The 21,898-nt window shown below is 29.4% G+C and overlaps 2 protein-coding genes across 3 annotated transcripts in view; one reads left to right on the forward strand and one right to left on the reverse strand.

Annotated features, from left to right (window-relative positions):
• LOC130451676 (ATP-binding cassette sub-family A member 10-like) overlaps positions 1–14,517 on the forward strand; it is a 51,522-nt gene extending 37,005 nt beyond the window's left edge. Inside the window, exons 10-28 of one of the 2 annotated variants that reach the window (XM_056790850.1) lie at positions 317–393; positions 939–1,073; positions 1,179–1,354; positions 2,340–2,604; positions 2,981–3,116; positions 3,256–3,540; positions 3,808–4,023; positions 5,074–5,283; positions 5,856–6,159; positions 6,707–6,887; positions 6,949–7,270; positions 8,122–8,396; positions 8,579–8,722; positions 8,944–9,150; positions 9,382–9,517; positions 10,204–10,436; positions 10,581–10,672; positions 11,041–11,288; positions 11,986–14,517. In XM_056790850.1, the coding sequence (XP_056646828.1) occupies positions 317–393; positions 939–1,073; positions 1,179–1,354; positions 2,340–2,604; positions 2,981–3,116; positions 3,256–3,540; positions 3,808–4,023; positions 5,074–5,283; positions 5,856–6,159; positions 6,707–6,887; positions 6,949–7,270; positions 8,122–8,396; positions 8,579–8,722; positions 8,944–9,150; positions 9,382–9,517; positions 10,204–10,436; positions 10,581–10,672; positions 11,041–11,288; positions 11,986–12,083 (3,740 nt within the window). In that variant the 3' untranslated portion in view covers positions 12,084–14,517. Of the gene's footprint in view, positions 1–302; positions 394–938; positions 1,074–1,178; positions 1,355–2,339; positions 2,605–2,980; positions 3,117–3,255; positions 3,541–3,807; positions 4,024–5,073; positions 5,284–5,855; positions 6,160–6,706; positions 6,888–6,948; positions 7,271–8,121; positions 8,397–8,578; positions 8,723–8,943; positions 9,151–9,381; positions 9,518–10,203; positions 10,437–10,580; positions 10,673–11,040; positions 11,289–11,985 lie in introns of both variants that reach the window. The other variant, XM_056790849.1, reaches the window with a different exon arrangement.
• On the reverse strand, positions 11,665–21,613 carry LOC130451678 (UV excision repair protein RAD23 homolog A). The gene is made up of 6 exons (XM_056790855.1): positions 21,056–21,613; positions 20,920–20,998; positions 20,730–20,862; positions 20,159–20,432; positions 18,877–19,144; positions 11,665–16,545 (listed from the first exon to the last, which is right to left on the reverse strand). Exons 1-6 carry the CDS (start codon positions 21,119–21,121, stop codon positions 16,346–16,348), a joined length of 1,020 nt encoding a protein of 339 aa, XP_056646833.1. The 5' UTR covers positions 21,122–21,613; the 3' UTR covers positions 11,665–16,345.
• Positions 21,614–21,898: the final 285 nt, after the last annotated feature.

Genomic DNA, 21,898 nt, shown 5'->3' on the forward strand with positions numbered 1-21,898 from the left:
GTTGTTAGAATCTTTGCATCAAAATTACACAGTTCAAGGTTCACAAATGATAACATATCTTCTCTCCCCTAACAATTGACTGGTATTTAATATTAATTTGAAAAAATGTTTATTTTAACTCCCAATTCTTATTCAGATTCATTCAAGATGTCTTATTTTATACACAATAGACACTGAAGTAATTAAAGCAACTACAACATAATTCTCACTGTAGTTTTGGTAACAACGAAGTTGTACTTTTCGTGCAGCATGGAACACATTGAGAAAAACAATTTTTTAACAGTACAGCTTTATTAATACAGAATTTTCATTTCAGGTGAACATGGAGTGAAACGGCCGCCATTTTTCTGTTTCAAGTGGTCATTTTGGTTTCCTAAAAAAAAACATCAAAAGGTAGGAAGACTCGAAAAGGGCTACTGCTCTCTGTTTTTCAGAAACTAATATCCTCCTTTTTTGAATAAAACTGCCTAACATTGCAGTATCCAGGTTGTTATTTTCTTCATTGAACAATATTGTTACTAAAAAATGAAATACACTTAAATTCTGTTTTCACGCCATCACAAAAAAATTTGACAGATATACTTTAAGACATCATCTGCTGATGGCGTCAGCTAGTGAGCAAAAAAAACGGTAGTTCTTATTTATGTGTTATACTTTTTAATACTGCTTATGATTACTTCCCATAAATTATAATTAAAAAATGAATAGCAATTTTTAGGTGTTTGTTAATTTTAGAGTAGAAGTATTCATATTGTTGTTGGATATAAAGAAAAAAATTGATGTATAATTTTCTGAAGTTGTTTACAGAACAAGTGAATTTCTATAGTTGTTTGAATTATTGGAAATCAGTTCTAAAATTTATAGTGGGGAAGTTTTTGAAGATTTATTTTGTATTTCGATGAATACTGAAACCATTTATTGTTATATTTGTGTTACAGCTTCCTCTTGCAAACGGTGAAAGCTCAGAACAATCTTTAAACAATACTGACTATACATTAGATGTTGAGCCAGTTCCAAGAGAAATGCGAGGAAGAGAAGCAATTAAAATTGTCGATCTGTATAAAACATTTCAGGTACTGATTTATTTTATATGTATAATTCATTTAATCAAAAAATAAATCCTAAACTATCACAATTTGGAAGATTTTTTCGAAACTTATTGTTTTGTTTTTTTCTAGCATTGTCAAAAACCCGAAGTTAAAGCTGTGAATGGAATAAATCTAACAATCTACGAAGGACACATCACCGCCATTTTAGGCCACAATGGCGCTGGAAAAACTACTTTATTCAATATCCTCACTGGATTAACAGCTCCTACTGCTGGTACAGCATATATTTTTGGACATGATGTAAGGTAATTATATTATTCTGATGTTACATATAATTCTTTAACAGGCAAGCAAAATATAGCTCTATGTAATTCAAATACCCACATGAATAATTTAGACCTCAGTACAAATTTATACAGTATTTGTAAACTAATCCACCCTGCAGTAGCAAGTGCTTCTACTTCCTTGTTTAATCTTTACTGCTGGACAATCAAACTCTCCCAATGAGGTACTGTTAAAATAATTTACTTCATACATTTTTATACCAATCTTGGTATTTTTTCTTTCATTTTTCTATTAATAGTATCTTTGCCGATATTAGAACCGATTCTTCTTGTGCCTTTGAAAGAAATGTTATCACAACCGATCCTCTTGAAACTGTCATTGCTATTGTAATTCAAAAAACTGTCATCGTGATAGCTAATCTCCCTGAAACCACTGTCTCTAATGACCTACGCCTTCCGCTGAGCACAATGAATCCATTGCCCTCATACTTGCTGCTCTTCATGAAGATGTCATGACCACTTAACAATTCCATAGTTTTTTTTACTCTCCTCATTGTTATCATTCTATAAACGGTCACGGCCATTGTCCTGATCATTGGCATATATTCGAGGAACCTTTAGCCCCATCTAAATCGATCTAAAGAAGCAAAACATCCAATCAATCCTGCTAAGTGATATCCCACACTTCAAATATATCTCTTATTAATGTGACAGCCATTTCTCCATCTCCATTAGTACCTCCATTTTCCACCACTCCGTCATCAACAATTTACTTGATTTTTCAATGGACATTTTTGCTTCTTCTTAAAACCAACCTCATATCTGATATTTAGTTTGACACTACATATTCAACATTAAAATTTTTTTATTAAATACTTATCTTGATCTGAAACCTACTATTCCTTTATAACGGATCTAATTTGTTTAGCTAGAAAGTTGAAAGATAAATTATACCGAAAATTTTATTTGAATAATTATATATTGTATAATTAATAAATTCTTACAGAGATCCAAATGATATGGATGCAATTCGAAGAATGACTGGTGTTTGTCCACAACATGACATTTTATTTGATAATCTAACCCCTCGCGAACATCTCGAATTTTTTGCAGCAGTTAAAGGTATCCATCCATCTTTAATAGAATTTGAAGTCATGAAAACACTAAGAGATATTGATTTAACTGATAAAGCCAATTCATCAAGTAAGCACTTAAGTGGGGGCCAAAAGAGGAAATTATCCATTGGCATAGCGATAATTGGAGATCCAAAGGTAAATATGCTAGTTGATAAACACTATTGATAAAATAACAAATGCACCAAAGCAACAAAAAAAAGTTTTTTTTTAAAATGTGAAGACAATCCAAATTGACAATAATTGCAGAAGATGAATAAAATATTTGAGAAAATTAAAAACGAAGTACTCGAACTTATTTAGTTTCAGAATACTATAAATATATATATCATATAAATTTGGTGGGTTGCAAAAGGGTAAATTTGATTAATGCAAAGTATACATATATATATATATATATATATATATATATATATGTGTGTGTGTGTGTGTGTGTGTGTGTGTGTGTGTGTGTGTGTGTTTTCATTATGAGTATAAAATCGTTGGAATTTTTATCCAATACTTTTGCTTGTAGATAGTAATATTAGATGAACCTACTGCTGGTGTTGACCCTTATTCACGAAGACATATGTGGTCAGTCTTGCAGAATAAACGTCATGGAAGAGTAATTCTATTAACGACACATTTTATGGACGAAGCGGATATTTTAGGTGAGTATGGATAAAAGAGATCCAGTTATATAGTATTTTACTCAACATAACCTAGTTCTTAAACTATCTATATAGTTATTAAATAAAATGTCTCTGTTTACTTATTTACTCCTAAACTGCTATTTTTTCAATTTTGCAGCTGACAGAAAGGCGGTAGTATCTAAAGGAAGCATTAGATGTTGTGGTAGCTCATTGTTTCTTAAAAATAAATTTGGAATTGGATATCATCTTACATTAGTATTAGAAGGACATTCTAAAGAACATGCAATAAACAAACTCGTCACTACGCATGTACCGAAAGCTGAAAAAGCTCGAAGACATGGAAGGGAATTGAGTTTTATACTACCTCATAATGCTGTATCCAATTTTGCGTCTTTATTTTCTGCTATAGAACAAGAAATTAATAATAAAAGTAGTAAATTAGGTGAGTTATTATTCGGTTAACATTTCTGGAACCGTTGGTGATATTCATACTAAACACACTGTTTACACTAACTCTACACCAACACTCACAGTTACACTGTCAGTTTCTAAAAACGATAACTTAATTATCAAAACGCGCGTCAGACAGTGTAATTGTGAGTGTTGGTGTAGTGGTATGTTCAGTATACATGTTTGAGAATAACCATCCTACATGTATTGCAGAGTGTTCTAATATAAGTTGAACTTTTGTTTATTGAAATAATTTCAGGAATATCTAGCTACGGTGTTTCCATGACCACTTTAGAAGAAGTTTTTCTTCATTTAGAGCGAGATGAAGAAACTGAAGAGGATACAGTCGACAATCTATCAAAAAAGATTGTAAGGAATAGGGCATTAAGCCGAAGTCTTAGTTTACAAAACAAAAGTACAAGTTATCAATCTTTACAAAATGAAAGTAATAATGCACTTATTCAAGATGCCAAAGGTAATGATTTATATATTTGCTCATAGAAACAATAATTTATTAATATATCAATCTAAAAGTATATTATTAAATCGAAAAAAAATTCCTTTTGAAAGCCTAGGATTTATTAATAAATATTTGTATTTTTCATACAATTATCAAAATTTTTTGCTGTTTGTTTCAACTGAGAATTGAGTATTCAATCAAACTATTGAAAAAAAAACATCAACATTTTTGTAGGTTTCCATTTTTCTATCGTACCCAAAAAATCAATATTTAGATGTTTATTTGAATATTTGATCTGTTCCATTTATTATAAATTGGAAACTTGAAAAATTATAAATAATGCTCATTTCTTAGAAATAAATCATAGATTTTTATCATAATTTCGGGATATAATGTTTTTAAGCACATTTGGTAATTTCCAAAATAACCGCAAATAATAAAGAAAAGTTTTAATTATAAAAAATGTTTTATGTCATTGTTATATATATATATATATATATATATATATATATATATATATATATATATATATATATATATATATTTCCTCCATAACCTGATAAGTATAGACAAATTTTTGTAGAAACAAATTCATACATATTCTCATTGGCCAAACAAGTTTTAATACTTTGTATAGTAATGGCTGTAAATCCCAACACCATGGCACTTCCAATTAAAACATTTTTAAAATCGTTATTTTCAACCATTTTCATTTCTTTTGTACCAAAATGCAGCCACCAAAAAAGATTAATAACTATCTGCTGCAAAGTAGCTTTAAAATTAGATTGTAAATGGTGCTAGAAAAAAATACTTCTAATAATAACTTCCTATCTTTAACTCGTAAACGAAAATATGTATTTTATAAACAGTTTTGGATCAAAATGTTTTAGAAAAGTAATACTACCTAAATCATTTTGATACTATGATATATACTATTGTCTTTTCATACTCTTAAATCATCATTGTCTTCGCTCAAACTAAATAGTTTCTATCTAATATAATTCTGCTGTTTTCCAAAATTCACTATAAAAAAACTGATTGATGTAAAGTTTAATAATCTTTTAGCTGCCGGAGACTATGATGTAAACGATACTTCTACGAAGGGTATTGGTTTGGAATCTATAGATTGTAAACCAAATTGGTTTCAAACTTTAGTTGCCCTATTACGACTAAGAATTTTGCGTTTACGACGAGATATAAAAAAGTTATACTTCATGATATTTCTACCTCTAGGCTTAGCTGTTCTAGGATTATTTGTCAACAGTTGGGAAACAGGTGAGAGATCTACAATGATAGTCTGCAATAGATTTCGAACTACTAATTTATAGCTTTAAACTTATTTAACTCATTTATTTCACTTCTAAAGTATACATAACGATTCATAAATGTGCAATCTCAAACTGTATATGCTAGAAGCCAAAATTTGATATTTACGCAGTTTGACAATTAATGTATTATGTTATTTTATGATAGTAAGTAGTTTTGTTAAATTAGTGGGCCAGTGTTACTAATAGATGATGCTAGTTTTCTCTATTCTCTTTAACTTAGATTAAAATAATGATAAATTATGAAAAGACTCACTCATAAGTCAATATTGATAAGTCTATTTTTTGTAGCCTATTCATTTTTATCGTGATTTATAAAAATAAAATTATAAAGATCTATCTAGATGTGTGGCAAAAACAAATTGATAACAATTAATACTTGACTGAAATGTTCAAAGACCCTATTCTCCTATATACGTCTCAATTATACATACAGCTGTAAAAGTGAATCCAAATGCATCCGATTTATAGAAAAGTAATAAGTGTTAACAAACATATATTTATTTATTTATTTATTTTTAGGTCAATTAAGAACGAAATCACTTGCCCTCAATTTGTCGATTTATCCCCCAATGCCAATTGCTGTGCATAATGGATCAGATGCCAATTTAGATGATTTTTTTATTCAACTATTAGACTTAGATGCCTACGCCTTAGATGATTACGATGGTAATTTTTCATCTTTATTGAGCATAGCACCACATATGATGGCATTTAATGTAAATCGATTTGAATATCCCGATTACAGTATAACTGTGCTTTATAATGATACACAACAACACAGTTTACCTATCGCTCTAAATTTAATAAATAACGCTCTTTTCAGGTAAGAAAAAATAACACATTCGTAAGGCGTGTCCTAATGTGATATAGTATTAAATCATTAAACTTTAAAACCCAGTGGGCTTCCTTAGGCGTATGAGATTAAATCTCAGGTGGTTGTCATTGGAAAGCTTATGAAAAACCCAGATAAGAATGTGCAGATTCATTCTGTAAGAGAAAACAATGTGTAGGCTTTATTTCACAAATGGGAAGCTTCTCAAATTGTTTTAAAAATTTGACACTATCAGTGACTTTCTGGTAGTTGTTAGAATGAAAATAGCTAATGCTTTTGAATGTTTCCGAGAAACATTGTATTAATATATTCAATTTGGAAAAATGAAATAAAAATATAATACATTTTTTAATGACATCTAATACTCATTTACATCCTCATTTTGTTTTTCCATGAAATATTCAATGTATATTTTTAATAACCTTAGGGTTTTAGAGTTTAATAATGATTCATTTCTGTGTCATTTTAAGAATCAAAGTTTGGACCAAAGTTTTTTCAATATACTTCTTCTTTACTATGGTATTTTACTTAATTTCAGGTTATTGTCAGGTATGGTGGTAAATAATGGAAAGTGGAATCCAATAGAAGTAAGAGCTCAACCGTTCCAACAAACATCTAGTGATTTTAGTTTGGGTATGGGTACAGCTACGTTTACCATGGGGATGATTTTTGCTCTTATTCCCGTTACATTGGCTACAGATATGGTCTATGATCGTGAGGTACGTTCACATTAGAATGTTCTCAATTCAAACATACTACTAATTACTATTTTATTTTCAGATTAAAGCAAAAAATCAATTAAGGGTCAATGGTTTGTCTTTTTCATTGTATTTTATAAGTTACTTCATTGTATTAGCAGCAATTATGGCTTTCATATGTGCTATATTATTATTACTAGTACTACTTTTTAAAACACCATCTCTGTCATCGTGGCCTGCGTTAACAACTATAGGAATTTTAATTTTTTTCTATTGTCCATCATCAATTCTATTTAGCACTTGCGTTAGCTACATATTTGACAAAACGGATTCTGCACAATCAATTATGTCAAATGTATGTACTCTCCTTGGCTGGGTACCATTTTTATTAGTAATGATTCTTGGTAAGTGCGATTTTGTTATTACATAATTATTTACTGTACATATTAAAAAAAATGTAGGTGATACAAATAAATATTAGCCTTTTCACTTTTCCCCGCTCAATCTAAATCTCGGTCAATTAGCAATATAAATGTTATCTTGTTGGAAAGTATAGTTTGTTGAATATGTGATCATAGATAGTTATTAATTCATAGAGTTTTTAAATTTTCTAAGTATACAAAAGTTTAAAATATTTTTGATAGATGGCATTAGCTACACAGTTTGCATTAATACGTGAGTTCACACCACAGCCTCTTACTTTCAAGCAAATTTCAGTAACTCATCAAATAAGGTGGGGGAGATTTTAATTTTTTTCTCAAAAATTAAAACAAATACTAATTGTAACAAAAAAGATCTTCAAATTCATAGAATGTTGTTGGAAAGGATAGTTTAAATATGTGCGATCTGAAGCGTAAAAATGAGATATTTGGCTTTAGAAAATCAAAATACAATATAAAACAATCATACCAACTTAAATGTGTGGTAAAGAAAGTGATGCCAGCAAATTTAGTACAAATAGCACAATCTAAGTCATTTGACGAAACTTCCTTCAATTTCGATAATAGATCAATGGAGAAGCCAAACACATTTTTTTATGCTACTCAAACCATCAATGCAAAAAAATATAATTTAAGACAAAAATCCTTCAAAACTCATTGACCGATTCCATTTATAAAAGTTGGCGCTCTACCTGTCTTAAATTTACTGATTAGTTTTCTCTTAATGCATTTTTTCAAAAAAATTTAAATTATGTAATGTGGATTGGAACTGTACACTCCAAAACAAATATGTTGAACATAATATGATTTTTCAGGTGGAAACGTAGCATTAACACTACATATAATCTGTTCTCTTCTTAACACGATGTATCTTCCTTACGCAATAATTTATTTTGTACAAAGGGTAGATCTAGCATGTAAGAGCAATTTTGGCTGCACTGAATTAACATTAGAGAACTATATGACCAAAGAAATCATCATCATATTCGTGGGTCTACTACTTCATATTCCATTTTGGTTCTTTATTCTCCTTATCGTTGATATTAAGAAGAGCGGAGGTCGAATAAAAGATATTTTTACGTTCCAAAAGGTGAGTTGATAATTCGTGTAAAATTTCTAAACTGTAAAATTAAATAAAAAAAATTGTAATTCTTGGATTTGGGAACAATAGTTATATGTAATAGTGACATAAATTTTTTAATCATAAAATAATAATTTATATCATTTGCATGAAGACATTATCACTAAAAACTTGTATTATTTGGGTTTTAGAATGTTATTGATGATCTTACTGAAGATGCTAATGAAGCAAGTGATATTGGTGAAAATGAAGATCATGATGTGAAAGCCGAGAGACATAAAGTGAAAAATTTAATGCACAATCATATAATAAACCCTCCTGTGGTTATGGTTGAGGTAAGTTGAATATTTGATATAAAATATTTCATGATAGCATTAAGCTGACCAGAAAAAAATCCAAAAGATTCACAATATCAATAAATGTCAGTGGATAAGCCAAGTTTACGAAGATATCAGGGAAATAGAAAGTAATTGCTTAAGTTAGGTATGACCTTATGTTTTTTATTTTTACAACTAAAAAGTAACACATAACTAATAATTATTACTCATAATTACAGAATTTACATAAAGAATATGTGAAGAGCCAAATAAGATGCAACTGTTGCAAATCAGAAGAAGAAGTCGAAACAACGAAAATCGCTGTTAAATCTCTTTCCTTAGCTGTTGATGCTGGAGAAGTATTCGGTCTTCTGGGACACAATGGTGCTGGAAAAACCACAACAATGAAAATCATTACGGCTGAGGAAGCACCAACAAGAGGAAGAGTAAGTATTTTTGAAAACATCGGCTTCGCGAAATTAAAAGTGAATTTATTTAAATCAGTTATTGATAATATTTACAAATAAGTTTGGAATATTACCCTTGCAAACATTTCGAATTAAATTTCTCCACGAATTTTTTCAGTAGAACGTTCTGTCTACCTTCGCATAAGAACTGTCATTTTTATTGTCATATTTTCTAAGGAACCATTTTAATTTCAATTTTTTTTATTTCAGGTTCAAATAGCCGGTAACAGTATAACATCAAATATGAATTCTGCATTCCAACTACTCGGGTACTGTCCCCAGCATGACGCATTATGGAAAAATATAACTGTGCGAGAGCACTTAGAAGTTTATGCTTCCATACGGGGTAAGGATTTTTCTCAAATATATTCTATTATTTATTTATACCATTTTAACACAATTCAGTGAATTTTATGAAAGTTAAAAATGAACATTTCTTGTGAAAAGTTCTTATTAAAACATTGTTCTATTTTTATTTATGTATAACTTTTTCACTTGTTTATTTTTTGTTTTCCATTGTTACTACTCAAACTCACTGAGTAAAATATCTTTTAAATTTGACAAACTTCTTTTTAAGACAATGTTTTGATTTATACTACTCACTGTAACGAAAAAATCATTTAGTGCCAGGGCAAATATAGGTACAGTTTATGTCCAAAAAATGTACCATAGAAAAAATATAGCAATGTTGTGCACCATATTTGCCCTGGCACTAAATGATTTTTCTTCATCCGGTAACTCTATAGGCCAGGTTTTTTTGCAGCCAGCTCTCGCTCTATTGATAATTCTTGAAACTAGTTGTTTCATGATTCCATTCGTCAATGTTTTGTCTTTTAAGCAATTTTCATCGCACCTAATTAGTATCAAACAAATCGATTCATACTGAATGTAAAATATATTACTTTCAATACTTAGTGACATTAGTAATAATTCATCTATTCTACTGATGTGAATGTTATTTGTTGATGGATTCATAAAATTCTCAATTCTGACAATATATGAAGAGTACTAAGAAGAAAATTTTTTGTTTAGGTGTGCCTTATCAGTCCATTTCTCGTCTAGTCAATTTATATCTGAGCGGTCTGCAAATTCATGATCATGCAGATAAGCAAACGCATCAGTGTTCTGGTGGTACTAGGAGAAAACTTAGTTTTGCTATGGCTATGGTTGGCAATCCTAAAATAGTTCTCTTGGACGAGCCAAGTACCGGTATGGATCCTAAGAGTAAAAGATTTTTATGGGACACTGTGCTGGCGAGTTTTCAGGTAGGTTTTATGTTTTACTTACTGTACGACTATCAACATTTTGTTTTCAATGTAAAATTAAGTAATGAAAATCAGTGAAAAATGTTAATAACAGCATAAGTGGAACAATTGAGGAATCAATTTTCAGTGCTGTGAAATTTTTAGGGTTCAAAAGGAGCAATCCTAACTACGCATTCCATGGAAGAGGCAGACGCTTTGTGTTCCAGAGTAGGAATTATGGTCAAAGGAGAATTAAGGTTAGTACTTCAAATTGTTCTCATTATAATTTATTTTTACCAATTTGCTGTTTTCAACTATTTGCGTTATTTCTGTTATATAACTTTTATTTTTTTGATTCAATATCTTTTCTTTTTTTATTGATCTATCAACTGCCTTTATTATTTGGTTAATCACCTTCCAAACTCTTCACAGCTATTTTCTTTTGCTTTTATACCGTCACTTTAGTTAAAATCTTATATTGCTTTATTTTTTATTCTCCATAGTTTCTATCTACTTTCTCATTTCACTATTTTATTATTTTTTATATTCATTTCATTTATTTTCTCTGTAATAAAATTATTTATTTCCTGTATTTGGTAGGTATATAACAAAATCGAAATTTTAGGTGCCTTGGTTCGACTCAACATTTAAAAAATCTTTACGGTGCTGGATATACCTTAGAAATGAAGTTAGGTGGAGGAGATATGACTCCAACATCAGATTCTGGAGATAGGCATGATGAACTTAGGGAGTTCATATCCTCACTCTTTCCAGAAGCTACACTTCAAGAAAGTTTTGCTGACAGGCTTGTATTCAGTGTCCCCCAACAAAGTGTTCCGTCGCTAGCGAATTGTTTTAAACAATTAGAGAAGGGTAAGTAAGAAATTTATTGTTAACAGATACAAAGCTGTGCTCAATGTTATTCATTTTTGCTTATTAGAGTTAACTGAATATAAAACACGGTCATTGATATGCACCTAAGACTGTGCTTCTCAAATAGAATTATATATAATTTTTTATGTTCTAGGTGTAATAACCTCTAAATAAAAATATGTGATATTTCATACCACACTGTAATGATTTTTTTCGTTATTCATTGATATAGGGCTTTTGACATTCGTTTTTAACAAACAACAACGTATATGCTTAGAAACCGATTTGCAGGTTAATGGTTATATAAAAAAATTGAACCTCAAAAGTTATAAATAAATAAATAATGAACAAGTTACCAAGGAAAGATAAAGTTGTTGTAACCTTTATTCAATGCTTTACTTCTAAATTAGTAGGCAAGACAGCAGAAATTATACTAAAACAAGGCAACAATCTTGACATTATTTGACAAGCTCACTGAAATTCGGACTGACTTATCTATTGATATATCGAAACTTATACAAAAATAAGTATAGTAGAAATAAATGAACAATTATTGATTATATACTTTACAATCCCTGAACACCTACACTATCAAATTCATGAAAAGATGCAACAGTTAGAAAATAAAACTGAACATATACATTATATATTTTTGTTATCATATGGTTAAATTCAATTGAAATTCATATTTTTTCAGCTAAAGTAGAGCTGGACATTGAAGAATATAGTTTTAGTCAAACAACGTTGGAACAGGTGTTCTTGAAGTTTGCCCATGAAAGCGAAAACGACGAATAGAATTGGAAAGAAAAATCGCATAGTGTTTATTCAATTGTGATCTTAATAAATAGTAGGGTAAAAATATAAATAAGGGACAGTCGTTTATAAAATTTTACAATATTTGTTATGTTCATCTACTAACATGAACTGTTAGTAAGTTTTTGTTGCTTCTATTTATAGATTTATTTAATTTATTATTTAAAAATACTCAGATACCAGATATTAAAATGTTTATGAGGGCAGTCTCTTCACACTTACATAAAGATCTCGAATCAAATTAAAGATAGAGTTTAAAAATAATTATTTCTCGAAAATTAATGAATTGGCCTACCAAATCTCTTAAGTAGTAAACTAGTACTTATTGATTACTGGAAATCGTTAAAAGTATCGAGAAAAACTATATTTTTTTATTAATTCAATTTTCTCAAAAACTAAGTGTGAATAGTTATGGTAGTGTTTATCTCACTATATTTTCTCACAAATTCATGTATCAGCAAAAAATTTTATCGGAAATATTTATGGTATCCAACAAGAAACGAATTTTTTTCACTTAAGTTTTAATGTATTTGCGCGTAGGACCACTAAAAATTTTGTGAGATTGTGATTTCGTTATTATTAAATAAAATTTTCATTTATGGTTAATTTGATTAATGGTGATCTTAATTTTTGTGTGTTAACAAAACCAAAAAGGCAGCCCTCGGTATTGATTGATTAAAACTTTCAAAGTTACAACATTGTAGCATGAGGTTTATTTAAAGCAATTAAACCTCACTTTCAACACATTTTGAGAAAAAAACTTTCAGTGACAGCTTGCTTTATATTTACAATAAGCAGCTTTTTTGCTGATTAAATGTTCTTGTAGTTCTAACTCAACCAAATATTTTATTCATTTTGCATTGCGCAGTTAATTTTATCATTTTGTTCACTCCAGATTCAGACAATTGTACATTTTGAGTGATATATTTTATTTCTAATTTCATAAAATTCAACCAAGTCTCAAACTAAATAAGTTGATTTTTTAATTTTCATTGATCTCGTATAACTTAAAAAGATCTCAAAAATTTATAACTGTCCAAATATTTTCCTGCCGATGAAAAAGTGGATTTTGGTATCGAACTTGTGAATTTATATCTACACATCACATGTCTGCATATTTTTCAAAATATATTTTCGAATATACAAATTAACTTATACAGGGTACGCTATTACTGTTAAATATTGCCAAGATGAATAAAATGATACTAAGAAGGTACAGTTCGGCCATTACGAGATGAGTAATAATTACAGTGTAATTATAGGCTAAAAAAATACAAACAAGCAAAGATACATGAGTTGGTACATTATTTCTGGAGCTCTAAATTGTTTTGCCACAAATTGGATTTTATTGTATTGCAATCCAAGAGCGCACATATATTTGACATTTGATATTTCCATTGGGATGATTAAGAGTTGGTTCAACATTATTATCATATACCTATGATCAATCAAGAGATAACTTTTTTAGCAAATATCTATGATTGTTAACTTCATTCATTAGCTTCTAATTGATTCTCAATTTTTAAATTTAATGCCACCGTTTACATTTCCTACTCAAAACATGAAAAAACTTCTTGCGCTCTAATTTACCAAGTCCCAAACCAAACAAAATCTTTTCTGCGGTCTCATCGGGTACCAATATGATCCAAGTCGGAACAGTTGAGCTTTAACTGTATAGGAGTTTTAGTGATTATGCGCAAGATACCTGTATTTCATATTGTAGATAATTGATAACCATCGCTGCAAATAAAATTCGCAGGATGTTCTGTATTTATATTGTTTATCTATGTCAGAATTAAAAGAAAATAGAATAAAAGCAGCCATATAAAGATATATATTTATATATATGTCAATATGCTTGAGGTATGGCTTTCAAATAAAATTATTGTGTACATCGATCGGATATTCTGGCAGAGGAAAACAAGTCTACTAACTAACTACTGCGGATTTCTTTATTAGATTAAAAATTTGCAGAAAAAATCAATTCTCTTCCTAAACATTCCATTTGTGCTCCCATTATTTGTCGATCCATGTGAATTGTAAGAAAATTTCTAGCCTCGTAAAAGAAATTTTGTTGACTTCATATTATTCTCCTACTTTCCTTCTTAAAATTAGCAGTGCCCTGTATAAATTGTAATATAAATAAAATTCATTCAAAAATCATAGTTTTAATTACTAAATAAGTTTAAACCCTAAGTTTTGAATGTTTAGCTTTAATAATTTTTACAAAAACAAAATAGTGCCTCGATTAAAACTGCTTAAACTTGCTTGCATTGTATAAATTCTTTTGCAAAATAGGAATCTACTTGATGAAGTATCGTACTTAACAAATCTTGTTATTTAAATATAAATTTAAAACTAATACTCTCTGTAACAGAGCAAAATATAGATTTGAAAATAAATATTACCTACTTGACATGCTTGTTTTAGTCTTAACCTTAGTTTTTCACTGTTTATCTTACACAAAAGATGCTTCAAAGAATTTAGAGACAAAATCAGAATCAACTGTATCCGAACAGAACAGCTAACATAGAATATCTGTTAGGTTAGATTCTGTCCTGATATCCATGCATACAGTTACTTTTAACGCGATGAAAGTAGAGAAAAATGCAATATACCTTTTCGGTATCACACCCTAAACTACAATAAATATTTTACAGAGGAAAATAAAACATTGGAAGACTGCTACAAATACAATCCCGTGATGAATATGTTATTGCTTTAAAAACTGATAATTAGGAAATAGAGTACCCCACCCTCTTTCATGAGTCATGCATGCACTCATATTTAGAAAAAGTAGATTTATTTAACCTATTTGAGTATTAAATATAATTTTATTGGGAAAACTAGGTAGAGTTGAAACAGAGGTCCCATTTTTGACATATTTTTCCTCTATTAACACTTCATTTTCAATGTGGGTTTTGTTTTTCTATTCTCAAATATTGTTTTATAAAAACAGTGTGGTGTATCTACAAGTGTTTTTCTTTCTGAATTTTTCGGATTGTTCATTGTATTTATTTTTTATTGTCTAATTATAATACTTGATTTTTTCTTTTTTTTCACATATTTCTTCATATATTAAATGAATATACATAATAAAGAAGGAATATTAAGATAAAAACATTAAAAAACATTGCACTGTTAAATATATTTTCTAGACATTGTAAGTTTAACATTGTGACTTGAAGAAATTATTCATTACAATAAATAACCAGAAAAGTATTTTCCTTGGAAAATTACTAGTTATATTACAAATTAAATTTTAGAAAAAATTTCAAGCAGTTTTTATCAATTTATTTTTCAGGCTATGTACAGCAAGATACACAATCCAACTGAAACAAAAAATGAAAATGTGATATTACAAATAAGAAACATACCGCTAAATACCCACCAGAAAGCTGAAGCCATACACATTATGAGATAAGTGATTGCCCATAATAATATTATTGATTATTTGTACGGCTAACTAGAAGTCAATATGAAGAAGTGAAAATAGTTCTACGTTAACATTTTTACTTCTTTAGATATCGAATAAGGAAATAAAGTGATAGAGAAAACAGGGGCTAGTACAACTTCTAACTCCATTTATGTTATTTTTAATTTTATTTTGACCATGTCAAGATATTTTCATCTGATTAAATTTCACAGACTAAAAATAAAAGGTTGTACTCTAAATTTTACATTATACAAAAAAAATATAGAACTAATGACTATCCCAAAATCTACTTCAATTACCTGCTGATCAATATATCTGTGGTATTCTCTCTTTAAAAAGTTATTACATCTAGTCTCCTCTATGAAATTGTCTGGCTTGTGCATAGACATAAAAAATACAATATAGAAGCTAAGACATCTGACATACCAATTAGGGCAAGTAAATTTGGTGAACTGACGAATATAACTGTTATAGAAGCAGATAGAAAATATCAAATTGATAATTTCTTGAGTTTAATTCATGTTTGTTAAAGGAACTTGTACAAGCAGACCTCAATCTTGATGGAACTATAAAACTTAACAATGACTAGTATCTTTCTTGATCATACTTTTTAAATCCCTCACTATATTATGATTGTCTACTAAATTGTTAAAGTGGATCAATCAATTTTGTTATCTTAGGGATAAACCACTTATATATAAATAAAGTGTATGGAAACTTTCAATTCAAAAGTCAACAGATGGGTTTTAGTGTGCCTGAGAGCAATATAAAAACAAAACAAAAAAAAACAGTAACTCTGTAAGCAAAATTATTCGTCGAAATTTTGAGATAATAAGAAGTTAGCGGCCAAATTTTCATTTTTTTCACAAGCAAAATAGGCCTGTACTACCAAATGTTCTGGGAAGCCCAATGCTTTTAACCTTTCAATGGCATCTTTGTCTTGTGGGGTTATTTGTATCACACCCTGTGGAGGACCTCCTGCTGCTGCCTGGGTTCCTAAAGATCCAGCTAAAAATAAAATAAGAAAGTAATTATAATTTTTATTTGATAACAAGCGTTTTTATTTAACAAAAAAGAATTGGTTACTAGATTTACTTGAAAATGAAAGTGGCGTCGATAAGAAGGATATATTAAATCAATTCTCAACCTCACAAAGAGTGCTGGCAATTCTAACAAAAGCAGTGACAAATTACTGTCAGTTTTTTCTAGTAGTTGGGTCAATTTTAATTAAAAACATGGTTGGCCATAAGCTCATTTATGAAGATATTTTGGAAAATATTTGATTAATCCAAAACAATTATACTCAGCATGAAGTGAGCTTTGTGTATAAGATATTTTATATGATCACAAAGAAAGTAAGTCAAACATGCAAACAATACAGACCAAGACTATCCCTATGAAACCAACAAATGTACAGTGTTGATGTAAATATATTTTTGAAAGAATATTTCAATTAAAAAATGTAAATAAATATTTAAACGAAACACAATAGAAATATTTATAAATAAGAAGAACCAACTCTATCTTTTCTCCGGTAAATGTGCCCAATTTTTCGCTTGCAAACGATGTGGCACATGTGGTTACTTGAAGGACGCTCACAGGTATTTTAATTTGACAGGACCACTTGTGCCAATAATTCTTCAGCGATTTTTAAACGAAATTGGACAATGGTTGCACAATTGACTTTATTATGTAGAGCATGTGTATTGAAAATAGTCATGTATTATATAAACGCCATTTTTTGTAACCTTTCACGCATTTCCTCACAATATTCGACTATATTTGATTACTTTGTCGAAATTTTCATCTTTCTTTTTTCGCTTTCCTGTATCAAATAAATCAATATTTGAATGTTTGGTACTAAGCATGTATACATCTTTTTATCTTTCCTTATTAGTGCTAATAAACTGTGGGATTATAAAATTTTAACCTTTTTTATTTTGAGGGAAGTAGACTATTTTAGCGTGTGTTTTCTGTTCTGTCGCACAGTTCCATCTACATTTGTATCTTGTTCCAGTAATTTTGAATATAATTGTGGAAACGAATACTGATTGTCCATGTATAGTGTGTAGCCTTTTTTACAAAATTAGTTGATAAGATAACACTTTCCGACGCCGGTATATCAGATCAGTTCCTGGTATTTTATCTGTGCAAACATAGCTTGTAAAACTAATACAGTAACCTGTATTGAATGAAGACTCGCAAAGTTTATAGATTTTTATTCCAAATCGCGGTCGTTTCGATGGATTGAACTGAATATAACTCTCCAACGTCCTTAGAACTTCATATGAGATTAATATAGTGATACAACACTCTCTGAAGTATGAAAATTGTCGAATGTATTATTCAGATAATCAACTAAATTTTTGATCTTTCTAATTATATCATTTTTAACAAACTTTTCGTTTGTCTGTAAAGTGAAGGAATGTTGTTATATCAAAAAACCTATCCCGTGGCATAGTGGCTTCAAAAATTGGGGTATTAAAAACACTTTTGGTTTTCTTTATTTGCACCTTCTTTCGCAATTATTTGACTGGCATATCTATTCGTTTCAACTTCTATCATTTACCAAAAAAATTCAGCAAGAACTTGGTCTAGCACTTTCAATGGTGTGGGATTATCACCTAATTTGCACAGGTAAAAAACATTAATCGCTCGATAAAAGTCGCGTGCGTTTTCGACTTACTGTTATTACTTCACTATCGTCAGTATCACTTTCCAATTTATTATCGTTTTCATCATTTTCATTCTCTAATTCACTGTAATCTCTATTATAATATAGCTTTAATTTTACTTCATTGGAATTATCAATTTTGATGTCATAAAATGAATTTTTTAATTAAGACATCTTATATAGTGTTATATATACAAGAATTCTAGAAGGAATTGACCTCATTTGTAACTATAAGATGTCAAAAACAAACAACAAGCAATTGTTTGCAATCAACGCCAAAATAAACGCCTGCTTCTCAAATTCAAATGAGGACTCAGACTCCATTGTAACTTCTCCTAAGTAAACAGATTACGAGTCTCATTCGTCAAATGTACTGAAAGGGTTAGTACCTAAATAACATGCATTAACAAGGTTATATTGAAAAAGGAAAAAGTCTCTCAATCATTCAAGGAAACATCAAAAACATAAAGGAGTGAATAGTTAATAGTTGTCATACTTAAAAATATTGAACAAAACTGGCATATATAACAAGGAAGACTTTTTTCCTTTTTTCATAGTAGCCTACTCATAGAAAAATAACATGTGAACTTTAGGGTATCAAAATAATCACTTTCAAACAAAGGAAAATCTATTTTGTGATCAGTTTACATATGTTAGAGAATTACCTGTAATATTTCCAGTTTCAGTTGTTAGAGCTCCAGGGGTTGGTTCGTTGAGCATCCTGACGAAAGATTCTTGATTTTGAGATATCAATTGTAACAACGCAGGATTAGTTTGTCCGATTTGTTGCAATACTGCATTAAGAAGTTGTGGATTTTGTTGAATAACTTGTCTCATCTGTTGAAACTGTGGTTGAGTTCTCAAAAATGCTAGTGGATCATCTGTATCAGACTGTCTTTCATCTACTCCTGAAAGATCAGTAGTCTCATTTACCTGAAAATAAAACATAAATTTGGAGTAAATTAAGTGGGAATTTTATAAAATTAAACTATAAATGATCTTATTTGTTTGCTGAAAATGTGATTTTACACTAACAAAATAAGAATTTTTTTTGTTGAATATTGAATTTGGATGGCTATTAGAACTCCAACAAATCAAATAAATTACAAGAGTTTTTAATGAGTCTCATATTTCTACAAGTGAATTTGAATTAAGAATTTTCTTCCATAACTAAAAACAGCAATTCTTGAGTACTAAGCATGTAGTAATTTTATTTATGCGACAATTCTAGAAAATTATCCTAAACACCTTCCAGGATTGAGTTGATTTGTATCAAGTGATTCAAATGATACAATTTTATTAATTATCCAGACCAATATAACCACAAAATGAAAATATTCTCAAAAATTGAAAATAAAACAAAAGGTCAAATAATTCAAATAGATTCCTTTAAGAATGTTCTAGATCTAGGGGTCTAAAATTTCCAGGGAATGTATCTCACATCCTATGGCAAAACATATAGTTATCGCTTGATAGGAGATTATTCAAATGAAAATTTCTTTGTTAATTGTTGGTTACAGTGAATCTTATTCACCTAGTAGTTCTGCAAATTTTATTATTGTTTATGGGTCTCTTATTTCACATATTTAGAAAATAAGCATTTTTAAAAATTCAATATGCATGGAACAACTTCAAAACAAGTTGAAAAGGAATAGAGTTGAATGTAAAACTGAAACATGTTCATATTTTTGTTTTATTTAAATCATAGTCAAAAGTGTAAAAATATGCATCAATTAACTAAAGTAACAAATTTGCATGTTAAAGTAGAACCAAAATTAATAATCAAGTTCAGCCTCAATATCTGTAAAATGAAAAATTCTAGTTATTAGTATCTCTATGTATTTATTTTTATTTGTGTCAATTTATCTTTTTTGATACTTCATCATACTATATGCTTAATACTAGAATTCTCATTACATTATAACAATTTAATACTATTCTACTTACAGATTCATCCATTGGTGGTATACCATTTATGAGGTATTCTACTGCTCTCTCAGGATTATTAAAACTAGCACGTAATGCTTGTTCAACTTGGTCTCTTATATAACCCATATCAATTATATTTTGTACCATTGTTTCATATTCATCACCCATCAGTAATGTAGATTCGGCAACACTACTTACAGAAGATGGTACACTAGGAGTTTGTTGAGATACTGGAATTGTAACTTCAGTAGAAGCAGGCTGAGTAGGTTGGGAGACTGGAGTTGCAGGTGTACTGAAAAGTGTAACTTTTATAATATAACTTTTCATGGTTCTACTTTCTTAGCAATTTAAAATAAAATAAAAATTAAACCAATTCATATCTATTGGTTTGTCTAGAAAAAAAAACAATCGAGATTGGATGAATGTTTCGAAACAAATATGCTAGAGAATCATCTATGAATATAGTGAGGTTATTGAAACTTTGTCTCATTTATAATTTATAACATGTAATTAAAATAGATACAAGAGTATTAGATGAACAAAGATGTGATATTTTAATAGCTCATATTTTATTAAGCATTCAGCAAACCTTGTAGTACTAGAATTTCCATCTCCACTTTCAGTTTTCTCAGGTTGTTTTGGCTTTGTTACCATTATCACAACAAACTTTTTTTCGTCAATATTATATTCTGATAGAACAGTTTCATCAGTAAGTATTTTGCCTGCAAAAGAAACATTTAGTCACAAATATCTTTAAAATGTCAGTTATTTATAATGACCTGCATAAATCAGTCTCTGGTTTTCAGAAGGATAGTCTTTTCCCTTTTCGGATTCAATTTTTTGTTTTAGTTGTTTAACCTGAAACATATATAAATATTAACAAACATTCCTTCATGACATAAAGATATACATTACCGTATTAGTCGCCTCTATATCCACAATAAAGCTTTGCTGTTGAAGATTCTTTAGTGTCACTTTCATTTTGCTCCTTTGAAATGAATATAACAGTCTTAAATAAAGTAAATAACACTATATTCAGTTTAGTCTTTGTCCACTTTTTGCTATTTTCGGTTAAATACTTATTAAAGATGATATAGCAAAACTGACAAATTTGGCGGACATATTACAATGACAGAACAAGACTTAATAACGAGACGCGTTTTATTTCTGACACTTGAAAAAAGATGAAAAATAATGAAGAACGTAAGCCACTACAAGGGAAATGACGTACGTATTACACTCAAATTATTAGTTCTATGGCAATTTGAAAAAGTAACACTTCACAATCACCACTAACTTTCTCTATGGTCGTACGCATCAGAATGCCAAAGAATTATGACTTCCAACCAGTCTATTATGCAGAAACCATAGATAAACTTCCTAATTGGTAGAAACGAAGAAGTTTTACAAATTGATATGTTTATCTTATGAGTATAGGGATATGGAGAAGTGTCTCTTATGGGAGAAAAATTGAAAAATTGTCCAGCTGTATACGCTTGTGTAGACAAAAGATTTGTTATGAATATAGCATGTAGCAATCGTAGGTGAATCGAACTCTGTGAAGTTAAAAATTTTAATATCATAGTTCATTATTGAAAATTTCAACAACTTGTGCCGTACAAAAGTGTGAATAGTTGTTCCGGGCGTAAATAAAATTTGGCACTTCCTTTAAAATTGACCCTAATGCTAATGTAGCGCTATACTTATTTAACACATTTTTATGGACACTTTTTTATACACACAAATTGCTCTTTTTAC

The sequence above is a fragment of the Diorhabda sublineata genome, chromosome X (assembly GCF_026230105.1).
Source record: "Diorhabda sublineata isolate icDioSubl1.1 chromosome X, icDioSubl1.1, whole genome shotgun sequence".
NCBI classification, from domain to species: Eukaryota; Metazoa; Arthropoda; class Insecta; order Coleoptera; family Chrysomelidae; genus Diorhabda; species Diorhabda sublineata.